The 24,864-nt window shown below is 35.5% G+C and overlaps 2 protein-coding genes across 2 annotated transcripts in view; both read right to left on the bottom strand.

The window, feature by feature from the left end:
- Positions 1-1,077: 1,077 nt before the first annotated feature.
- spag6 (sperm associated antigen 6) lies at positions 1,078-9,527 on the bottom strand (the record flags this gene model as incomplete). The annotated part of the gene is made up of 11 exons (XM_083901550.1): positions 1,078-1,150; positions 1,927-2,072; positions 2,180-2,296; positions 3,295-3,486; positions 3,666-3,818; positions 3,974-4,147; positions 5,313-5,518; positions 5,611-5,794; positions 6,890-7,056; positions 9,324-9,419; positions 9,503-9,527. The coding sequence occupies 11 exons, from the start codon at positions 9,525-9,527 to the stop codon at positions 1,078-1,080; spliced, it is 1,533 nt and encodes a 510-aa protein (XP_083757676.1).
- A 2,341-nt stretch (positions 9,528-11,868) lies between these two features.
- The window catches only part of bmi1a (bmi1 polycomb ring finger oncogene 1a), a 63,199-nt gene continuing 50,203 nt past the window's right edge, over positions 11,869-24,864 (bottom strand). The window contains exon 9 of the mRNA XM_083901921.1: positions 11,869-12,517. Within this exon, the coding sequence (XP_083758047.1) occupies positions 12,152-12,517 (366 nt within the window). The 3' untranslated portion in view covers positions 11,869-12,151. The remainder of the gene's footprint in view (positions 12,518-24,864) is intronic.

Raw genomic sequence — 24,864 nt, 5'->3', positions numbered from 1 at the left:
AGACTGAAACCAGTCTCAGTGAGGGAGTGAGTGAGCAACTTTCATTTCATTTCATACATTTAATTGGTTTAACCAGATTTTTTTTTTCTTTTAAAACAACCTTTTCAAAAATTAAAAAAAGTAAAAAGAATATTGGTTATGTGTATTTATGATTAATTTTCTGTCACGATCATCATAAAACGCCACAAATGTTGTTTTCTCAACAGTTTTCTACAGATTCTGAACAGAGTGAGCAGAAAGATGCTGTCACTTTTCCAGGTACTTGTTTTCTTATATTTTCTGTCCTTCACACGCTGCTGTTTTACAAAGAACATAAAAATCCATATGAATAGTAAAACACAGATGAGGCTGTGATGTGTGTAAGAATCCAGAAACCCTTTTCCTTGCCCTTTTTGTTGTCACCTTTGTACATTTCTCAGCTCAGAATTAAAATTCTCATTTTAATTACACACACATAATTATAAAAAAAAAAAATCTGTCACAACTGTCATACATCATACATTGTTGATCAACGTGTATCATAGTGGTTAAATAGAAGAAAAAAGGTAAAACATGTAGGTATTAACATTGTGTAAAACGGTGTCTAAATTAAATTTCACAAAGCACATATTCTAAACGTACATGAGACTTTTTTGTAAATCCAGTTCTCTCGTCACTCTTTGTTAACTTGTCATAAGGATGCACACTCACTGCGATGCTTCAAATCACAGTATGTCGTTTATTCTTGACCAACATCTAGGCCATTGTTTGAAAGACCAACAGAATCGGTCTCTCACACGAGCGACTGATATACAGTATGTCAATATGATGGTGCACGGAAGTAGTTGAAGAAGAAGAAAACATCAGAAACACTCACTTAGCGACACACTCATTCACTTTTTTGACATAAACAAAGGCTTCTGTGTTAGTTTTTCGACAAGTGCAACCTCTGTCACTAAAGCTGACCTTTGACCTCTCTGCGTGAGATGGATTGGTTGTGAAAATGTCATTTTGTAGAACGATCATAAAGTTGTTCTTGAGTAAAGTGGAAAATATGGCGTTAAAAAGAGAGATGCTTTGTTTCTGCTGTTCTCTTCATTATTTATTCAGACCTGGCACGTAGTTCTCCAGTCTCTCCAACAAGACCTCTGAGTAGCCAGGGGAATAGTATCTGCAACAACAACACACATGCATGTACACTTTAAAAACCTTAAAACCCTTTTTAAACCATTATCTATTATTTAAAGTCCAGAATTTGTCCTTCAACCATACACTTTTTAGAAAATGAATTTGACCTAATTATTTCTGTAACTTTTTGTAAAGTTCGACCCACTTGACATCATGTGTATGGACTTGTCCCATAATTATCTTAATATCTATCTACTAATAATAACATTATCTGGGTGTTTATATGCAAATAATGGATTAAAATCTGTACAAATACTGTGTCACGTTACATTTTAATCCCTTACACATCATTTAAAGTCCCTAATTCCTAGCTTACTTTGTTAAAATTGCATATTCGATATTGTTAGTGTGTCTTTGTTAACTCTTACACAGCCTGTTTCCACTGTAACTGTCATGTTTATGTATTTTTCTTGCGTTGCAGTGAAAGTGCTTGATTATTTTGTCTTATTCCATAATCCTGTGCGGGATTATCTGGCATATTAACACGCTGATGTTCACTAAAGTGCAATGTCTCTACCCAATACCAAATGAAGCGTGTTTTATAAAGCGTGTTGTAGCTGAGATGAGACCAAAGTGAGTCAGGAGGACACACTTCTGAAATGACTGATGCGATGAGTCAATCCGAGATTACTGTTAACATCTCTCACACTCTCGCACACATATTGTGTTCAGATGTGGGCAGGGTGCTTGTGTGTGTGTGTGTGTGTGTGTGTGTGTGTGTGTGTGTGTGTGTGTGTGTGTGTGTGTGTGTGTGTACACCTGACTATCTCTTCAGGGAAACAGTTGTTGATTGAGTTGATGTACTCCTGCAGCTGAGAACCAGGCTCGGCCCTGATCTCTTGCACCTTGGCCAGACCTCCACTGGTCACAAAAGAACGCCGGGCCTTGCTGTCGTTAGGCAGCACCTTTTGAAGGGAGGGAGAGAGGGAGGGAGGACAGAAAACTTTGTCATTTATCTCACATCCAAAATGCACATTTTCTGCTGCAGGTTGGATCACACAGGCTCTCTGACCTTGCTGAACTGGCCCACAACGTGTTTGAGGATGTTGCTCGGGGCGTCGTAGAGGAGCGGCTGCAGCGTTGGCAGGTCAGTGCACTTGTGCAGGATGCTCTTCAGAGCCTTCTTACTCTGCACGAGAAGCAAACATTCATAATCCAACATCTTGAGGCTACCTCTTGTTCAGGGGAACCAATCGGTGGCTCTCCGTTTACCTAGTCAAACATTTGGGCCGCTGTAGAAGCAGAGCGGCACAAAATGGCGGCCTCTGTTAAGCAAGGCCCTTGCCTGAAGCACGTGCAAAGATTCTAAGGCTACAAAAACCCCAAATAATTTATATTTGAACATGATTATACATCTTTACAAAAGGGAAGAGTTACCGTTTCCTACATTTGCCTGAATTAAGTGATAAATTCTATAATGTATAATTATTATGCATATCGCAGACGACACGTTTGCACAAGCGTACTTTGCATTACCGCAATGCACATGACGGTTTGTGCAGAAGTTGCACGTCAAAGCCAACGTGTGGTTATTACGGTTTAAGAGAGGAGAGAGTTCATATGTCAAATTTAACATGCAAAATCTTGTCTTCGTGTATAACTACAGTGGGGTTTTTTTTCGAAATAAAAATTGTGAATGCACCATTTTAGCATGCAATAAATTGTAAATAATTGCCAGATATTGAAAGGTATTCTGGAAAAAAAATCACATTTCCTTTTATTGTTAAAATAAAACATTTTGAGGTTAGGTGTTTTAGGGTTAATGATGATTTGGTCTTTAAAGGTACTGTATGTAATATTTACAGAAGTTTATTTACAGAAAGTAAGAATAACTTTCAATATCTGGCAGTTATTTACAGTTTACTGCATGTTAAAACAGTGCATTAACAATTTATTTAGAAAAAAACTAAACACTGTAGTTATACACAAGCACCATTTTCCATGTGTCAAATTTTAAATGTGAACACTTTTTGTTTACATACAGGACCTTTAAAGAAACTGACTTTAATTTTGTTTGTGGCACATTTCTGTTGTTGAGATTATGTGTAGTTGTGTATAGGGACTACAGGTGGAAATTAGCCCTATAATCCAGCACATTTACAGGTGAATACTTCAGAGAGCTGTTACTTTCATCTGCAGGTCCTCTGAGCTGGTGGCGTCCATGTAGAGCTGCAGGAGTTTGGGCAGCAGGCCGGCTGTGGCCACGGCCTTGGCGTGTTCGGGCGTGTGCTGCCCGATCTGACCCACGGACCAGACGGCGGCCGCCTTCATGTGATGCTCAGGCTCCTCGGAGAGACACAGGGCCAGCTGCGGCACCCCCTGCAGGGCAAGAGGACACAACACACAACAGTTCAGTGGTGTACAGACAGTGTATGACCTACATACTGGACCTGGAGGAATGCCCTCTGGGGTTTAGTGGTGACTCTAGCTGGAGGTCACATGAAGAGGGGAGGTTAAGCCACACACACACACACACACACACACACACACACACACACCCTGGAGAGAATGACGGCCATGGCGAGGCTCTCGCTTTGAGCTGCCACATATCCCAGCATCATGATCCCAGGCAGCCGCAGGTTTCCATGGCAATCGCCCAGATAATCTATCACCGATGCCATACCGCCACAGTTGACAATCACCAGGGAGAGCTGGAAACACACACAAACACACACATTTGCTTTGTGCTCTTCAACAGTATGTGGTTGTGTGTTTGGTTGTGTGTGTGTGTGTGTGTGTGTGTGTGTGTGTGTGTGTGTGTGTGTGTGTGTGTGTGTGTGTGTGTGTGTGTGTGTGTGTGTATCACCTCTGGCGAGTGTTTCACCACCTCCCTCATGAGAGTGGTGACGTTCTTCCTCACATATTCGTCTGGGTCTTTGAGGCAGGCCACGGCAGCGGGGAAGATCTCGGCCTCTATCACCATCTCGGCCAGGATGACCGAGTGCTTACTGATCTGGCTGAGGGCCGAGAACACCTGCCTCTGCAGAGAGGAGACGCCAAAAGAAAAAAAGAAACAACCCATGACTGAGTGTTTCCACACACAGAGGACGCTGACTGTACTGCATCTGTTTCTCATCTCGTACCACACACACTGAAGCTGCACCAGAACGGTAAGTGTCTTATTCACACACACACACTCACTCAAACCAAGGGCTGTATGGGGATCGAACCCCAACCCTCTAGTTAGAAGGCAATCCTTGTCTACCACTGATCCACAACTTTTTTTTTCTTTTTTTTTTTAAGATTAATTTAGTTAAAATTAATGTGTACATTGTTCATTAAAGATATGCAAGACAGTCCCAAAATGAGCTAAAACTAATTTATTTCAAGAATTTGTGGCTCACTTGTGGCTCACAAGTTTTTTTTTATTTTTAATTAATAAAGTTATGAAGTAGTTTCATATCATTTTTTTTTTGATTATTATTATTGTTATTCACTGTTTTGATTGTTAAACAAATCACAGTGTATCAAGCAAAAATGAAACAGAACATTTAATATTTTTAAAGGCACAGTATGTAAAATTAAAATTAAAAGAACATTTAAAACACTTTAACACTTTCTGCATCTCTCTTTGTTAACGGTTAACTGTTTTCTCCTTGTTCATTGCTTGTCTTCTTTTGTTTTTGTATATTGTCTGAGTCTGCGAGAATAATATATAATAGACTTAGACTTAGTTAAGTGATGGATAAAGCATACATTTAAAGACATACAATATTTTTGGTTATTTGTTTCTTTTATGGCTATTTGATAGTTATTTTTGTTATTTGTTGTTATGTTTATTTAGCTTAAACACTTTTTCATTATTTGATTTTATTATGATTTTTTTTATTGGCAGATAAATGTTGTAGTTTTGGTTTTGGTTTGATTTAGAATTATTTATTATTTATTTATTTTATTAAAAATAGAAAAAAAAAAGGTAAATAAAATCTTATTTAAAAATCAATTCAGCATAAATTGAAGGCTACATGGGTGCGAACTTGCATTTTCACCAATAAATATTTTAATAATTTTACATACTGTGCCTTTAAACATGCCTCGGGCATCAATTGTTATAAAATGTCATAAAATAGTTGCTTGCTTAAGTCATTGTTAAATGTCACAGATAATGAATGAAGAATTGACAATATCTGACTTTTTTTCTTTACCTTGAGTTTTGCGTCCGGGTTGAGGATCATCTGCGCCAGGTGCGCCACAGCGCCAGTGTCCACCACAGTGTGCGCCAGCTCGGGCGTGTGTTTGCAGATGTCGCTGAGTGTGGACGCCGCGATGCGTTTTAGCGCCAACTCGGGCTCCCGCAGACACATGACCAGCAGCGGGACCGCGCCCGCGTCCACGACGCACTGCGACAACACTGCAATAGGAGCGCAAATATGAAAAAATGCCCACGTGTGGAAGAAGGACCATCATAACATCATTAACACATCCGGTCCGCGTTCTTCTTACGCGCATTGTGACGAGCGATGAAGCCCAGAGCCCAGACTGCGGCCTCCTTCACCCCGGAGTCAAACTCCTCCAGGCACAGCACCAGCGCGTCCACGCCGCCACAGGACACCACGGCGTCGGCAAGTTCAGCTGAGTGTTTGGCCACAGCACGCAACACAAACGCTGCTGCTTTCTTATAAAATCTCTACACACAGAGAGAGAGAGAGAGAGAGATACGCACATGCGTGTTTTAGTCATTCCCAAAGCCTGGGTCGGGACCCAGAAGTGGGTCATGGAAGGTTTTTTGGGGGTCCCCAAATTAAATAAGTTGCAGAAAATTATGTTTTCTCAAAGAAAAAAACATTAGGTAAGTAAGTTACTAAGTTTACTTAGTAAAAAAGAAACTTTATAATATGCACACATTTCCCTTTTCACCTTTAAAACGTGGGTTCCCGTATTAGAACATTTAGGAAACTAACAAACTGAGGATTTCACATAACACTTTTCCGATATTGGATTTTTTTTATGTGATGTAATTAAGAAAAAGACAGTTCAAACAAACCATAAATGCACAGTTAAACAAAGAAGAGAAGGAAGCAAACAGGAGGCAGTGCAGTTTACTTACTATAAATAAATCATGTAAAATCTAAAGTGCAAGAGGAAGGAAGTTGCTCTTTTTTTATTATTACCTATTCACCCTCCATCTTATACCTCCTTATAACAACCATTTTCTTTTTTTTTTAAGTGTAGATATGTTTTGTTCTCCAACCATGATAAAAAAAAAGAAACTCAGTGACATTTATTTTTCAGTACTGTGCAAACACTGAAGGCCATAATTAGATTTGTTGTATTAGAAAATATAATTATTGAACGGGTTATTGTCAAATACGTATGGTGACCTTCACTTCCACTTGAACGACTAGAGCACGACCTTGGTTTTCTTAAACCTGGAGTGGAACCACAATTAATGGCTAAAAACAACGCTTTTAAAAGGTCAGACACAGAGTCCCGTAAAAGCAAATGTTTGTCTTTAAAGGGGGTTTATTGTGCATATATTACTAATTTAATGTGCATGTGATAATAATTTACTGTTTTTTTTTTTGTTGTTGTTTTTTTATCTCAAAAGGATCTTTAAGGTTGTTCCAGAGAGTGGAAAAAATATCCCTGTCACCGTTGGACCACACCAGAAGTGTCCAGTAATTAAAGCACCCTGGATGTGTATTTTGTAAATACACAGTAAATAAAGTGTCTTGTCCCAAAGTATGACGTTATATATATATATATATATATATATACTGACATTCTGCGAGGCCAGAGAGTGGACCAGCTGAGGCAGGATGCCCTCCTTCACCACGGCCTCCGCCAGGTCGTCGCTGTGGTCGGCCAGACGGCCCAGAGCCAGAGCTGCCGTCTGCTGGATGCTGGGAACAGAGTCCAACATCAGGGGACGCAGCAGGGACATGACACCTGCACAGGAGATGGGGGAGAGGAGACGCCAATGTGTATGTAACAAGCTTTGTACTCCACTTATATGGCTGGATGTGACATTAATTGCCTGTTAAATAACTTTATCCTCTTCTTTTTATAGATTTAAATGCTGGTTTTATTCCGCATTTAAGCTCCAGTGTGACATCGGACTATATAAAGGTATGAACTGTTATCTTGTATTTATTCATTATTTACTATTCGATATCCAATCAATTATTCAGCTGCAGCTGTAACACAGGTAATCGCACCCAAACTTTTTTAAAGAAGGCAAACTATCGTGAGTCAAATCCCAGATATAAATCATCATTTACAGTCATATCTGTAGCACATAACGTCATTTAGAATTGTCATTTCCAAACTGCTATGTAAAACATACACACATCAATCTGAAAGTTCAATGACCATCTGTGGGTCCTGACCCAGATATTGGGAATTACTGTTCTATTCTATCTACTCTGTTGGGTTGTTGACTTATCCTTCGTCAACATTTGAAGTGATGCTGTGTGATTTTTATACACTGTTGAATTATGTTGATGTATTTTTGAAAATGTATATTGTGACTTCTTTGTTGACATACTCTACCAGGACATTTTGTTTCAAATTTTTGAAAGTTTATATTTTGACTTTTTTGTTGACATACTATACTATATGCTTTGAAATTTTGGAGACATGCTACACTAGGTAATGTTTTGACATTTTGGACAGTTTTTGATGACATATCATACCTATATTAGGACATTTCTGACTGTTTATATTTCGACTGTTTTAGTCAACATATACTAGGGCATTTATTTATTTATTTTTGAAAATTTATATTGTGACTTTTTTGTTGACATACTTTACCAGTACATGTTTTTTGACATTTTTGAAAGTTTATATTTTGACTTTTTTGTTGACATACTATATGCTTTGACAGTTTATATTTGGACAGTTTTTGTTGACATACTATACTAGGACATTTTTTTGACTTATTTGAAAACTTATATTGTGACTTTTTTGTTGACATACTATACTAGGACATATTTTGACAGTTTACATTTGGACCCTTTTGGTCGACATACTATACGAGGACATTTTTGAAAATGTATATTGTGACTTTTTTGTTGACATAATATGTACTTGGAATTTTTTTTTTCTTTTTTTACATTTTTCACAGTTTATATTTTGACATAAACTCTAGGAAATGTTATGACATTTTGGACAGTTTATATTTTGACTTTTTTGTTGACATACTATATGCTTTGACAGTTTATATTTGGACAGTTTTTGTTGACATACTATATTAGGACATATTTTTGACATTTTTGACTGTTTATAGTTGGACCGTTTTAGTCAACATACTTACTTGGACATTTTTTTTGACATATTTGAAAACTTATATTGTGACTTTTTTGTTGACATACTATACTAGGACATTTTGATAGTTTATATTTGGACACTTTTTGTTGACAAAATATACGAGGACATATTTTGACAGTTTACATTTGGACCCTTTTGGTCGACATACTATACTAGGACATTTTTGAAAATGTATATTGTGACTTTTTTGTTGACATAATATGTACTTGGAATTTTTTTTTTTTTTTTACATTTTTCACAGTTTATATTTTGACATAAACACTAGGAAATGTTTTGACATTTTGGACAGTTTATATTTGGACAGTTTTTTGTGGACATACTATACTAGGATATTTTGACAGTTTATATTTGGACACTGTTTGTTGACAGTACATTAGGACATTTTTTGAGAGTTTATATTTGGAGAGGTTTTGATGACATACTAGGACATTTTTGACAGTTTATATTTTGACCATCATACTACACTAGGACATTTGTCTGCCTTGCCCTTGTGTCCAAGTAATCTTGTATGATTTTTAGATAGTGTTGAATTATGTCCTGGCATAATAGAGTTTCAAGATGATGATGTATCTTCAGAAATCAGGACAGTAAATGGCTGATACAAGCAGTTTAACAATAACAAAAGATACACAGAAGTGCTTCAGTTAAATAAGCATTTATTAAAGATGCAGGTGATCTGTCCCTCATATCTGCCTTTAGATGGGAAAAAGTCACTAAAATATTAGTGTTTCAACATGTATTTTATAGCTTCACAGTGTTTTACTGTATATATACTGTATTTAACTGCACAAACATACACTTTAAATGACTGTAAAGGGGTTTCCTGCCACACAGTATGACATAAATATATTCTATTGTAAATGATCCCAGTTAAAGTTCTTTCTTACCTGCGTTGTGGAGGAGGTCTATGTTTTGGGGTCTGGTTGCCAGATCAGCGATAGTTTGCACAAACTGCATCCTCGATTTTTGGTACTGCTCGAAAACTACAAAGCACAGACATGAACCAGTAAATCCACGACTGCGTCTCACTCACCTTGAATGATTTCAAACAGCTGATGAATCTCACCTTGAATGATCTGTCGCTGACTCATTGTTTCTCTGATGCAGAAAAAAACCCCACTTAAATGTCTATAACAACGCAGAAATGTCTTGTTTTCTTTCAGGTTCAGGTCAGCGTTCCTCCCCAGCAGCCACTCGGGTCTCCGTGTTGATAAAATGTTGCCGTGGCAACGGACAGGAAGCAGGGCTGTTCTGTGTCTCACATCAAAGATCGTCGACGGTGTACGCGGACGACTCACTCTGCCATCGTCTTACCAGCTCGGACCTCGCGTTGCCTTTCATGTGTTCGAGAACGAGAGTTTGGAGGTCCACGCGCTCCCTCGAAACCCGCCAGAGCGTGACTTTGTTCCCACGGAAACGGAACCTCGCAGGTATTTGTGTCACACACACACACACACTTTCATAAACGATCCTTAGATCAGAGCAGACAACATCATCACAGCGAACCCAATAAACCAGAGGTCAGCTACTGTAGGAGAGAGTGACCCCAAATGACCTGCATGTCTGAGTCCAGATTAATCAATTAGAAATTGTTATTATTTGTTATATATGACGTCACGGAGTGAACTGCGTACTCGCATTGTACTTCTACACGAGCGGCTCTGGCGCAAAGAAAGACGAACTCACTTCTGAGGTGGAGAAATATTCCGAAATGCTTAGTTCCACTGATCTAATCCTAATCCGGACAACCATACTTGAGATGAAAATAGACGCAAATTCACTTGTAGCTCGAGGTGCATACAGCGTTTTTTTTTAGTACGTGTATGGACCAAGTGTTTGCGCACGTGTATTTTATATTAATATTTATAATGTTCCAACTCGCACAAAGACATAACACAATTGTGGTTATGTTTGTTTGTTAGTGTATTAATAATGTAATGTAATGTAACAGAATATAACATAACATTATATAAGTATAAAAATAAAATATATAATATAAGATAATACAATATAATATAGTGTCGTATAATATAATACTAAGATATAAATAATATAAAATAAACAAATATAAATATTTTGTTTATTTATGCATTTTTATTTTCAGTTCTGAGGTATTTTCTTAAAAATGTAGGGGAAAATGTGTAGCAAACGTTTGTTAAACAAATAGATAAATGCGTAAATAAATGTTATTATAAGGCTAATTTATTTTTTCGCTGCCTTTCTCGCACAAAATGTAACCTAAAAGCGGGTAAGTACTAACTGACTCATAATATTGTTCGTACACATGGATGTACTTAATTAAAATAAACGAGACATGACAACGACCTATGGGTTATGAAGTAATGAAGCCGATCTACTAATTTGTTTATTTATTTGTCGTCTGTCCCATTTACTAATCCAATTCTGACGTATTTAATCTAAAAATCTCAACTCTGTGCTATTTATGGACTGAAATTTATTTTAATCTCGTTCTAATTTCAACAAAAATATTCCAAGAAAATAAAAGAAAAAATGTTAAACGTGAAAAAAATCGATAGAAAATAAATTAGATGAGGGAGTCTAACTTAAATAATAGTTATATTATTTAAATGTTCCAATTTCACAAACTATATTTATCAATTTACTTTATTTGTTTATAATCAAAAAAGAATTAAGTGTTTTTCATTGCAATGAAATGCGATACAGAATAATCATTCGAATGATCCCTTCGTTCATTTATTTTACGATCTACCACAACAAAAAGAACCGAGTCGACCAATTTCCTAAGTGTAAAATGTTGTTTTATTTAGATGTTTTATACTGTGCAACAGTAACAATACAATAACTTGTCCATACAATCGAGCGATACAAATACGGAAAACACGGGAGACATCAAAACATGGTGAACTGAGCATGAAATGGGAGCCCAAGTCATTCCTTCAGAGCAAAAGGGGAGATTAGGAGAAATAACATCGCTGATTAAATATGCATTTTGTTTCTATTTACACGTGGATTCTCGTAAATTGCTTAACTGTGAGGAAAGAGAAGCAATCTGATTCCACTGCGGCTACAAGAAAAAAAGGATATTTGATGTGTGTTTTCCCAGTTAAAGGCAAATGTTTTAATGTATTATTATTGTTGATCCATGAAGCCAAACAGCTCTGTACAAATGTGTTTTCCTCTCATTGTCGATGCCCGAAACAGAGAGAGAATGTGGGTTAACACGCGAGTTTCTCTTTCTTTAAAAGAAAAGTGTTCTCATGAGCATGCATGTTTAAAAAAAAAAAAAAAAAAAAAAATCCCAGCACACATGAAATATTCATGATACAAACATTGAAGTTTGGAAGAAAGAAAAAAACTGAAAGGAAAATATAATAGTGGATTCTTTTCAGTCGCTTTTGTAAAATAAAGATGCAGCTTTTCAAAGAAGAAGAGACGGTCTGTCCTTCTTTCCAAAGTCCTTTTCTTTCAACATCAACATTTTCTTTCACGGTAAAATCCCCGCTCATCTCATTCGTTTTATTTTGAAATGTCTCTGATTCCACTACGTTTAAATCTTAACATATGATGTTTTTTTTTATATATATATATATTCATAACAGCAAATGAGAGAAAGAGAGAGGGTGTGCGAGAGAGAGAGAGACAACATCGTCTAGACAATGGAACTACGTTGGCATGGAAACGGTATCAGCTGAGCGGATGTCTGGCGTTGGCGGCTCCGGTGCGGAGACCCGCGTCATCCGGAGTTGGTGGATGAGCCGTTCACGGACACTTTCCGTGGCTTGTTGACGCCGCTGGGGCTGAACTGGGTGAAGGAGCGATTGGGGGTCGGAGGAGCACCACCAGTAGCAGCGGCGGGACTTCCGTTGACGTTGCTGGGGCCGTGCGGATGCTGCGGGTGCGGAGACTGTGCGGGTGTGCCGGGGCTCGGCAGGGAGGAGGAGGTGGACGGAGCCCCGGCGGGACTCCCGGCTTTGTCGCTGGCGGAGTCGCTTTCTGGTCCGGATCTGCCGGCGCTGTTCTGACCTTCTTGCTGCGAGTGGCTCACCTTCATCTTCTTACAGTTGGGTCGGACTCGGTACTTCAGAGGCAGAGGACCGTTCTGTGGATAACAATGAAGGTAAGTGATCAACAAATTAACGAATCACACACCAAAGCAATATTGGACACGTCACTGTGAACACTGTGAAAATAGGCATATTATAGAATGTATTCCAAAATGAACCCATAACGCCATAGTATTATTGCCAATGGCAGTTTGGATCAATTTTGATCAAAACTGACAATTTTTTTGTCATAGTATACTATGTCGTCCAAAATCTGACAATTTTTTTGAAAACCCTTTTTTTGGTCCAAAATGTGCCAAAACCATCATACTATACTATGTAGTACGTCATGCTATACTATGTCGTCCTAAATGTGACCATTTTTTGGAAAAAAAATGTGGTCCAAAATTTGACAAAAACGACATACTATACTATGTCGTCCAAAATCTGACCATTTTTTTGAAAACCCTTTTTTTGGTCCAAAACGTGCCAAAACCATCATACTATACTATGTAGTACGTCATGCTATACTATGTCGTCCTAAATGTGACCATTTTATGGAAAAAAAATGTGGTCCAAAATTTGACAAATTTTTTTGAAAACCCTTTTTTTGGTCCAAAACGTGCCAAAACCATCATACTATACTATGTAGTACGTCATGCTATACTATGTCGTCCTAAATGTGACCATTTTTTGAAAAAAAAATGTGGTCCAAAATTGGACAAAAACGACATACTATACTATGTCGTCCAAAATCTGACAATTTTTTTGAAAACCCTTTTTTTGGTCCAAAACGTGCCAAAACCATCATACTATACTATGTAGTACGTCATGCTATACTATGTCGTCCTAAATGTGACAATTTTTTGAAAAAAAAATGTGGTCCAAAATTTGACAAAAACGACATACTATACTATGTCGTCCAAAATCTGACAATTTTTTTGAAACCCCTTTTTTTGGTCCAAAACGTGCCAAAACCATCATGCTATACTATGTAGTACGTCATGCTATACTATGTCGTCCTAAATCTGTCCATTTTTTGAAAACCCTTTTTTTGGTCCAAAACGTGCCAAAACCATCATACTATACTATGTAGTACGTCATGCTATACTATGTCGTCCTAAATGTGACCATTTTTTGAAAAAAAAATGTGGTCCAAAATTTGACAAAAACGACATACTATACTATGTCGTCCAAAATCTGACAATTTTTTTGAAAACCCTTTTTTTGGTCCAAAACGTGCCAAAACCATCATACTATACTATGTAGTACGTCATGCTATACTATGTCGTCCTAAATGTGACCATTTTTTGAAAGAAAATGTGGTCCAAAATTTGACAAAAACGACATACTATACTATGTCGTCCAAAATCTGACCATTTTTTTGAAAACCCTTTTTTTGGTCCAAAACGTGCCAAAACCATCATACTATACTATGTAGTACGTCATGCTATACTATGTCGTCCTAAATGTGACCATTTTATGGAAAAAAAATGTGGTCCAAAATTTGACAAAAACGACATAGTATATTATGTCGTCCAAAATCTGTCCATTTTTTTGAAAACCCTTTTTTTGGTCCAAAACGTGCCAAAACCATCATACTATACTATGTAGTACGTCATGCTATACTATGTCGTCCTAAATGTGACCATTTTTTGAAAAAAAAATGCTGTCCAAAATTTGACAAAAACGACATACTATACTATGTCGTCCAAAATCTGACCATTTTTTTGAAAACCCTTTTTTTGGTCCAAAACGTGCCAAAACCATCATACTATACTATGTAGTACGTCATGCTATACTATGTCGTCCTAAATGTGACCATTTTTTGAAAAAAAAATGCTGTCCAAAACGTGCCAAAACCATCATACTATACTATGTAGTACGTCATGCTATACTATGTCGTCCTAAATGTGACCATTTTATGGAAAAAAAATGTGGTCCAAAATTTGACAAATTTTTTTGAAAACCCTTTTTTTGGTCCAAAACGTGCCAAAACCATCATACTATACTATGTAGTACGTCATGCTATACTATGTCGTCCTAAATGTGACCATTTTTTGAAAAAAAAATGTGGTCCAAAATTTGACAAAAACGACATACTATACTATGTCGTCCAAAATCTGACAATTTTTTTGAAAACCCTTTTTTTGGTCCAAAACGTGCCAAAACCATCATACTATACTATGTAGTACGTCATGCTATACTATGTCGTCCTAAATGTGACCATTTTTTGAAAGAAAATGTGGTCCAAAATTTGACAAAAACGACATACTATACTATGTCGTCCAAAATCTGACCATTTTTTTGAAAACCCTTTTTTTGGTCCAAAACGTGCCAAAACCATCATACTATACTATGTAGTACGTCATGCTATACTATGTCGTCCTAAATGTGACCATTTTTTGAAAAAAAAGATGTGGTCCAAAATTTGACAAAAACGACATACTATACTATGTCGTCCAAAATCTGTCCATTTTTTTGAAAACCCTTTTTTTGGTCCAAAACGTGCCAAAACCATCATACTATGCTATGTAGTACGTCATGCTATACTATGTCGTCCTAAATGTGACCATTTTATGGAAAAAAAATGTGGTCCAAAATTTGACAAAAACGACATAGTATATTATGTCGTCCAAAATCTGTCCATTTTTTTGAAAACCCTTTTTTTGGTCCAAAACGTGCCAAAACCATCATACTATACTATGTAGTACGTCATGCTATACTATGTCGTCCTAAATGTGACCATTTTTTGAAAAAAAAATGCTGTCCAAAATTTGACAAAAACGACATACTATACTATGTCGTCCAAAATCTGACCATTTTTTTGAAAACCCTTTTTTTGGTCCAAAACGTGCCAAAACCATCATACTATACTATGTAGTACGTCATGCTATACTATGTCGTCCTAAATGTGACCATTTTTTGAAAAAAAAATGCTGTCCAAAACGTGCCAAAACCATCATACTATACTATGTAGTACGTCATGCTATACTATGTCGTCCTAAATGTGACCATTTTTTGAAAAAAAAATGTGGTCCAAAATTTGACAAAAACGACATACTATACTATGTCGTCCAAAATCTGTCCATTTTTTTGAAAATCCTTTTTTTGGTCCAAAACGTGCCAAAACCATCATACTATACTATGTAGTACGTCATGCTATACTATGTCGTCCTAAATGTGACCATTTTATGGAAAAAAAATGTGGTCCAAAATTTGACAAAAACGACATACTATACTATGTCGTCCAAAATCTGACCATTTTTTTGAAAACCCTTTTTTTGGTCCAAAACGTGCCAAAACCATCATACTATACTATGTAGTACGTCATGCTATACTATGTCGTCCTAAATGTGACCATTTTTTGAAAAAAAAATGTGGTCCAAAATTTGACAAAAACGACATACTATACTATGTCGTCCAAAATCTGACAATTTTTTTGAAAACCCTTTTTTTGGTCCAAAACGTGCCAAAACCATCATACTATACTATGTAGTACGTCATGCTATACTATGTCGTCCTAAATGTGACCATTTTTTGAAAAAAAAATGTGGTCCAAAATTTGACAAAAACGACATACTATACTATGTCGTCCTAAATCTGTCCATTTTTTGAAAACCCTTTTTTTGGTCCAAAACGTGCCAAAACCATCATACTATACTATGTAGTACGTCATGCTATACTATGTCGTCCTAAATGTGACCATTTTATGGAAAAAAAATGTGGTCCAAAATTTGACAAATTTTTTTGAAAACCCTTTTTTTGGTCCAAAACGTGCCAAAACCATCATACTATACTATGTAGTACGTCATGCTATACTATGTCGTCCTAAATGTGACCATTTTTTGAAAAAAAAATGTGGTCCAAAATTTGACAAAAATGACATACTATACTATGTCGTCCAAAATCTGACAATTTTTTTGAAAACCCTTTTTTTGGTCCAAAACGTGCCAAAACCATCATACTATACAATGTAGTACGTCATGCTATACTATGTCGTCCTAAATGTGACCATTTTTTGAAAAAAAAATGTGGTCCAAAATTTGACAAAAATGACATACTATACTATGTCGTCCAAAATCTGTCCATTTTTTTGAAAACCCTTTTTTTGGTCCAAAACGTGCCAAAACCATCATACTATACTATGTAGTACGTCATGCTATACTATGTCGTCCTAAATGTGACCATTTTTTGAAAAAAAAGATGTGGTCCAAAATTTGACAAAAACGACATACTATACTATGTCGTCCAAAATCTGTCCATTTTTTTGAAAACCCTTTTTTTGGTCCAAAACGTGCCAAAACCATCATACTATACTATGTAGTACGTCATGCTATACTATGTCGTCCTAAATGTGACCATTTTTTGAAAAAAAAAAATGTGGTCCAAAATTTGACAAAAACGACATACTATACTATGTCGTCCAAAATCTGTCCATTTTTTGAAAACCCTTTTTTTGGTCCAAAACGTGCCAAAACCATCATACTATACTATGTAGTACGTCATGCTATACTATGTCGTCCTAAATGTGACCATTTTATGGAAAAAAAATGTGGTCCAAAATTTGACAAATTTTTTTGAAAACCCTTTTTTTGGTCCAAAACGTGCCAAAACCATCATACTATACTATGTAGTACGTCATGCTATACTATGTCGTCCTAAATGTGACCATTTTTTGAAAAAAAAATGTGGTCCAAAATTTGACAAAAACGACATACTATACTATGTCGTCCAAAATCTGACAATTTTTTTGAAAACCCTTTTTTTGGTCCAAAACGTGCCAAAACCATCATACTATACTATGTAGTACGTCATGCTATACTATGTCGTCCTAAATGTGACCATTTTTTGAAAAAAAAATGTGGTCCAAAATTTGACAAAAACGACATACTATACTATGTCGTCCAAAATCTGACCATTTTTTTGAAAACCCTTTTTTTGGTCCAAAACGTGCCAAAACCATCATACTATACTATGTAGTACGTCATGCTATACTATGTCGTCCTAAATGTGACCATTTTATGGAAAAAAAATGTGGTCCAAAATTTGACAAATTTTTTTGAAAACCCTTTTTTTGATCCAAAACGTGCCAAAACCATCATACTATACTATGTAGTACGTCATGCTATACTATGTCGTCCTAAATGAGACCATTTCTTTGAAAAAAAAATGTGGTCCAAAATTTGACAAAAACGACATAGTATATTATGTCGTCCAAAATCTGTCCATTTTTTTGAAAACCCTTTTTTTGGTCCAAAACGTGCCAAAACCATCATACTATACTATGTAGTACGTCATGCTATACTATGTCGTCCTAAATGTGACCATTTTTTGAAAAAAAAATGCTGTCCAAAATTTGACAAAAACGACATACTATACTATGTCGTCCAAAATCTGACCATTTTTTTGAAAACCCTTTTTTTGGTCCAAAACGTGCCAAAACCATCATACTATACTATGTAGTACGTCATGCTATACTATGTCGTCCTAAATGTGACCATTTTTTGAAAAAAAAATGCTGTCCAAAACGTGCCAAAACCATCATACTATACTATGTAGTACGTCATGCTATACTATGTCGTCCTAAATGTGACCATTTTTTGAAAAAAAAATGTGGTCCAAAATTTGACAAAAACGACATACTATACTATGTCGTCCAAAATCTGTCCATTTTTTTGAAAATCCTTTTTTTGGTCCAAAACGTGCCAAAACCATCATACTATACTATGTAGTACGTCATGCTATACTATGTCGTCCTAAATGTGACCATTTTATGGAAAAAAAATGTGGTCCAAAATTTGACAAAAACGACATACTATACTATGTCGTCCAAAATCTGACCATTTTTTTGAAAACCCTTTTTTTGGTCCAAAACGTGCCAAAACCATCATACTATACTATGTAGTACGTCATGCTATACTATGTCGTCCTAAATGTGACCATTTTTTGAAAAAAAAATGTGGTCCAAAATTTGACAAAAACGACATACTATACTATGTCGTCCAAAATCTGACAATTTTTTTGAAAACCCTTTTTTTGGTCCAAAACGTGCCAAAACCATCATACTATACTATGTAGTACGTCATGCTATACTATGTCGTCCTAAATGTGACCATTTTTTGAAAAAAAAATGTGGTCCAAAATTTGACAAAAACGACATACTATACTATGTCGTCCTAAATCTGTCCATTTTTTGAAAACCCTTTTTTTGGTCCAAAACGTGCCAAAACCATCATACTATACTATGTAGTACGTCATGCTATACTATGTCGTCCTAAATGTGACCATTTTATGGAAAAAAAATGTGGTCCAAAATTTGACAAATTTTTTTGAAAACCCTTTTTTTGGTCCAAAACGTGCCAAAACCATCATACTATACTATGTAGTACGTCATGCTATACTATGTCGTCCTAAATGTGACCATTTTTTGAAAAAAAAATGTGGTCCAAAATTTGACAAAAATGACATACTATACTATGTCGTCCAAAATCTGACAATTTTTTTGAAAACCCTTTTTTTGGTCCAAAACGTGCCAAAACCATCATACTATACAATGTAGTACGTCATGCTATACTATGTCGTCCTAAATGTGAACCATTTTTTGAAAAAAAAATGTGGTCCAAAATTTGACAAAAATGACATACTATACTATGTCGTCCAAAATCTGTCCATTTTTTTGAAAACCCTTTTTTTGGTCCAAAACGTGCCAAAACCATCATACTATACTATGTAGTACGTCATGCTATACTATGTCGTCCTAAATGTGACCATTTTTTGAAAAAAAAGATGTGGTCCAAAATTTGACAAAAACGACATACTATACTATGTCGTCCAAAATCTGTCCATTTTTTTGAAAACCCTTTTTTTGGTCCAAAACGTGCCAAAACCATCATACTATACTATGTAGTACGTCATGCTATACTATGTCGTCCTAAATGTGACCATTTTTTGAAAAAAAAAAATGTGGTCCAAAATTTGACAAAAACGACATACTATACTATGTCGTCCAAAATCTGTCCATTTTTTGAAAACCCTTTTTTTGGTCCAAAACGTGCCAAAACCATCATACTATACTATGTAGTACGTCATGCTATACTATGTCGTCCTAAATGTGACCATTTTATGGAAAAAAAATGTGGTCCAAAATTTGACAAATTTTTTGAAAACCCTTTTTTTGGTCCAAAACGTGCCAAAACCATCATACTATACTATGTAGTACGTCATGCTATACTATGTCGTCCTAAATGTGACCATTTTTTGAAAAAAAAATGTGGTCCAAAATTTGACAAAAACGACATACTATACTATGTCGTCCAAAATCTGACAATTTTTTTGAAAACCCTTTTTTTGGTCCAAAACGTGCCAAAACCATCATACTATACTATGTAGTACGTCATGCTATACTATGTCGTCCTAAATGTGACCATTTTTTGAAAAAAAAATGTGGTCCAAAATTTGACAAAAACGACATACTATACTATGTCGTCCAAAATCTGACCATTTTTTTGAAAACCCTTTTTTTGGTCCAAAACGTGCCAAAACCATCATACTATACTATGTAGTACGTCATGCTATACTATGTCGTCCTAAATGTGACCATTTTATGGAAAAAAAATGTGGTCCAAAATTTGACAAATTTTTTTGAAAACCCTTTTTTTGATCCAAAACGTGCCAAAACCATCATACTATACTATGTAGTACGTCATGCTATACTATGTCGTCCTAAATGAGACCATTTCTTTGAAAAAAAAATGTGGTCCAAAATTTGACAAAAACGACATACTATACTATGTCGTCCAAAATCTGTCCATTTTTTGAAAACCCTTTTTTTGGTCCAAAACGTGCCAAAACCATCATACTATACTATGTAGTACGTCATGCTATACTATGTCGTCCTAAATGTGACCATTTTATGGAAAAAAAATGTGGTCCAAAATTTGACAAATTTTTTTGAAAACCCTTTTTTTGGTCCAAAACGTGCCAAAACCATCATACTATACTATGTAGTACGTCATGCTATACTATGTCGTCCTAAATGTGACCATTTTTTGAAAAAAAAATGTGGTCCAAAATTTGACAAAAATGACATACTATACTATGTCGTCCAAAATCTGACAATTTTTTTGAAAACCCTTTTTTTGGTCCAAAACGTGCCAAAACCATCATACTATACAATGTAGTACGTCATGCTATACTATGTCGTCCTAAATGTGACCATTTTTTGAAAAAAAAATGTGGTCCAAAATTTGACAAAAATGACATACTATACTATGTCGTCCAAAATCTGTCCATTTTTTTGAAAACCCTTTTTTTGGTCCAAAACGTGCCAAAACCATCATACTATACTATGTAGTACGTCATGCTATACTATGTCGTCCTAAATGTGACCATTTTTTGAAAAAAAAGATGTGGTCCAAAATTTGACAAAAACGACATACTATACTATGTCGTCCAAAATCTGTCCATTTTTTTGAAAACCCTTTTTTTGGTCCAAAACGTGCCAAAACCATCATACTATACTATGTAGTACGTCATGCTATACTATGTCGTCCTAAATGTGACCATTTTTTGAAAAAAAAAAATGTGGTCCAAAATTTGACAAAAACGACATACTATACTATGTCGTCCAAAATCTGTCCATTTTTTGAAAACCCTTTTTTTGGTCCAAAACGTGCCAAAACCATCATACTATACTATGTAGTACGTCATGCTATACTATGTCGTCCTAAATGTGACCATTTTATGGAAAAAAAATGTGGTCCAAAATTTGACAAATTTTTTTGAAAACCCTTTTTTTGGTCCAAAACGTGCCAAAACCATCATACTATACTATGTAGTACGTCATGCTATACTATGTCGTCCTAAATGTGACCATTTTTTGAAAAAAAAATGTGGTCCAAAATTTGACAAAAACGACATACTATACTATGTCGTCCAAAATCTGACAATTTTTTTGAAAACCCTTTTTTTGGTCCAAAACGTGCCAAAACCATCATACTATACTATGTAGTACGTCATGCTATACTATGTCGTCCTAAATGTGACCATTTTTTGAAAAAAAAATGTGGTCCAAAATTTGACAAAAACGACATACTATACTATGTCGTCCAAAATCTGACCATTTTTTTGAAAACCCTTTTTTTGGTCCAAAACGTGCCAAAACCATCATACTATACTATGTAGTACGTCATGCTATACTATGTCGTCCTAAATGTGACCATTTTATGGAAAAAAAATGTGGTCCAAAATTTGACAAATTTTTTTGAAAACCCTTTTTTTGATCCAAAACGTGCCAAAACCATCATACTATACTATGTAGTACGTCATGCTATACTATGTCGTCCTAAATGAGACCATTTCTTTGAAAAAAAAATGTGGTCCAAAATTTGACAAAAACGACATACTATACTATGTCGTCCAAAATCTGTCCATTTTTTGAAAACCCTTTTTTTGGTCCAAAACGTGCCAAAACCATCATACTATACTATGTAGTACGTCATGCTATACTATGTCGTCCTAAATGTGACCATTTTTTGAAAAAAAAATGTGGTCCAAAATTTGACAAAAACGACATACTATACTATGTCGTCCAAAATCTGACAATTTTTTTGAAAACCCTTTTTTTGGTCCAAAACGTGCCAAAACCATCATACTATACTATGTAGTACATCATGCTATACTATGTCGTCCTAAATGTGACCATTTTTTGAAAAAAAGATGTGGTCCAAAATTTGACAAAAACGACATACTATACTATGTCGTCCAAAATCTGTCCATTTTTTGAAAACCCTTTTTTTGGTCCAAAACGTGCCAAAACCATCATACTATACTATGTAGTACGTCATGCTATACTATGTCGTCCTAAATGTGACCATTTTTTGAGAAAAAAAATGTGGTCCAAAATTTGACAAAAACGACATACTATACTATGTCGTCCAAAATCTGACCATTTTTTTGAAAACCCTTTTTTTGGTCCAAAACGTGCCAAAACCATCATACTATACTATGTAGTACGTCATGCTATACTATGTCGTCCTAAATGTGACCATTTTTTGAAAGAAAATGTGGTCCAAAATTTGACAAAAACGACATACTATACTATGTCGTCCAAAATCTGTCCATTTTTTTGAAAACCCTTTTTTTGGTCCAAAACGTGCCAAAACCATCATACTATGCTATGTAGTACGTCATGCTATACTATGTCGTCCTAAATGTGACCATTTTATGGAAAAAAAATGTGGTCCAAAATTTGACAAAAACGACATACTATATACTATGTCGTCCAAAATCTGACAATTTTTTTGAAAACCCTTTTTTTGGTCCAAAACGTGCCAAAACCATCATACTATACTATGTAGTACGTCATGCTATACTATGTCGTCCTAAATGTGACAATTTTATGGAAAAAAAATGTGGTCCAAAATTTGACAAAAACGACATACTATACTATGTCGTCCAAAATCTGACAATTTTTTTGAAAACCCTTTTTTTGGTCCAAAACGTGCCAAAACCATCATACTATACTATGTCGTCCTAAATGTGACCATTTTTTGAAAAAAAAATGTGGTCCAAAATTTGACAAAAACGACATACAGTACTATGTCGTCCAAAATCTGACAATTTTTTTGAAAACCCTTTTTTTGGTCCAAAACGTGCCAAAACCATCATACTATACTATGTAGTACGTCATGCTATACTATGTCGTCCTAAATGTGACCATTTTTTGAAAAAAAAATGTGGTCCAAAATTTGACAAAAACGACATACTATACTATGTCGTCCAAAATCTGACAATTTTTTTGAAAACCCTTTTTTTGGTCCAAAACGTGCCAAAACCATCATACTATACTATGTAGTACGTCATGCTATACTATGTCGTCCTAAATGTGACCATTTTATGGAAAAAAAATGTGGTCCAAAATTTGACAAAAACGACATACTATACGATGTCGTCCAAAATCTGTCCATTTTTTTGAAAACCCTTTTTTTGGTCCAAAACGTGCCAAAACCATCATACTATACTATGTAGTACGTCATGCTATACTATGTCGTCCTAAATGTGACCATTTTTTGAAAAAAAAATGTGGTCCAAAATTTGACAAAAACGACATACTATACTATGTCGACCAAAATCTGTCCATTTTTTTGAAAACCCTTTTTTTGGTCCAAAACGTGCCAAAACCATCATACTATACTATGTAGTACGTCATGCTATACTATGTCGTCCTAAATGTGACCATTTTTTGAAAAAAAATGTGGTCCAAAATTGGACAAAAACGACATACTATACTATGTCGTCCAAAATCTGTCCATTTTTTGAAAACCCTTTTTTGGTCCAAAACGTGCCAAAACCATCATACTATGCTATGTAGTACGTCATGCTATACTATGTCGTCCTAAATGTGACCATTTTATGGAAAAAAAATGTGGTCCAAAATTTGACAAAAACGACATACTATACTATGTCGTCCAAATCTGACAATTTTTTTGAAAACCCTTTTTTGGGCCAAAACGTGCCAAAACCATCATACTATACTATGTAGTACGTCATGCTATACTATGTCGTCCTAAATGTGACCATTTTATGGAAAAAAAATGTGGTCCAAAATTTGACAAAAACGACAGTCTATACTATGTCGTCCAAAATCTGACAATTTTTTTGAAAACCCTTTTTTTGGTCCAAAACGTGCCAAAACCATCATACTATACTATGTAGTACGTCATGCTATACTATGTCGTCCTAAATGTGACCATTTTTTGAAAAAAACATGTGGTCCAAAATTTGACAAAAACGACATACTATACTATGTCGTCCAAAATCTGTCCATTTTTTTGAAAACCCTTTTTTTGGTCCAAAACGTGCCAAAACCATCATACTATACTATGTAGTACGTCATGCTATACTATGTCGTCCTAAATGTGACCATTTTTTGAAAAAAAAATGTGGTCCAAAATTTGACAAAAACGACATACTATACTATGTCGTCCAAAATCTGACCATTTTTTTGAAAACCCTTTTTTTGGTCCAAAACGTGCCAAAACCATCATACTATACTATGTAGTACGTCATGCTATACTATGTCGTCCTAAATGTGACCATTTTATGGAAAAAAAATGTGGTCCAAAATTTGACAAAAACGACATACTATACTATGTCGTCCAAAATCTGACAATTTTTTTGAAAACCCTTTTTTGGGCCAAAACGTGCCAAAACCATCATACTATACTATGTAGTACGTCATGCTATACTATGTCGTCCTAAATGTGACCATTTTTTGAAAAAAAAATGTGGTCCAAAATTTGACAAAAACGACATACTATACTATGTCGTCCAAAATCTGTCCATTTTTTTGAAAACCCTTTTTTTGGTCCAAAACGTGCCAAAACCATCATACTATACT

Source organism: Microchirus variegatus, assembly GCF_963457635.1.
Source record: "Microchirus variegatus genome assembly, chromosome: 15".
NCBI lineage: Eukaryota > Metazoa > Chordata > Actinopteri > Pleuronectiformes > Soleidae > Microchirus > Microchirus variegatus.
This window is presented reverse-complemented; position numbering and strand designations above follow the sequence as displayed.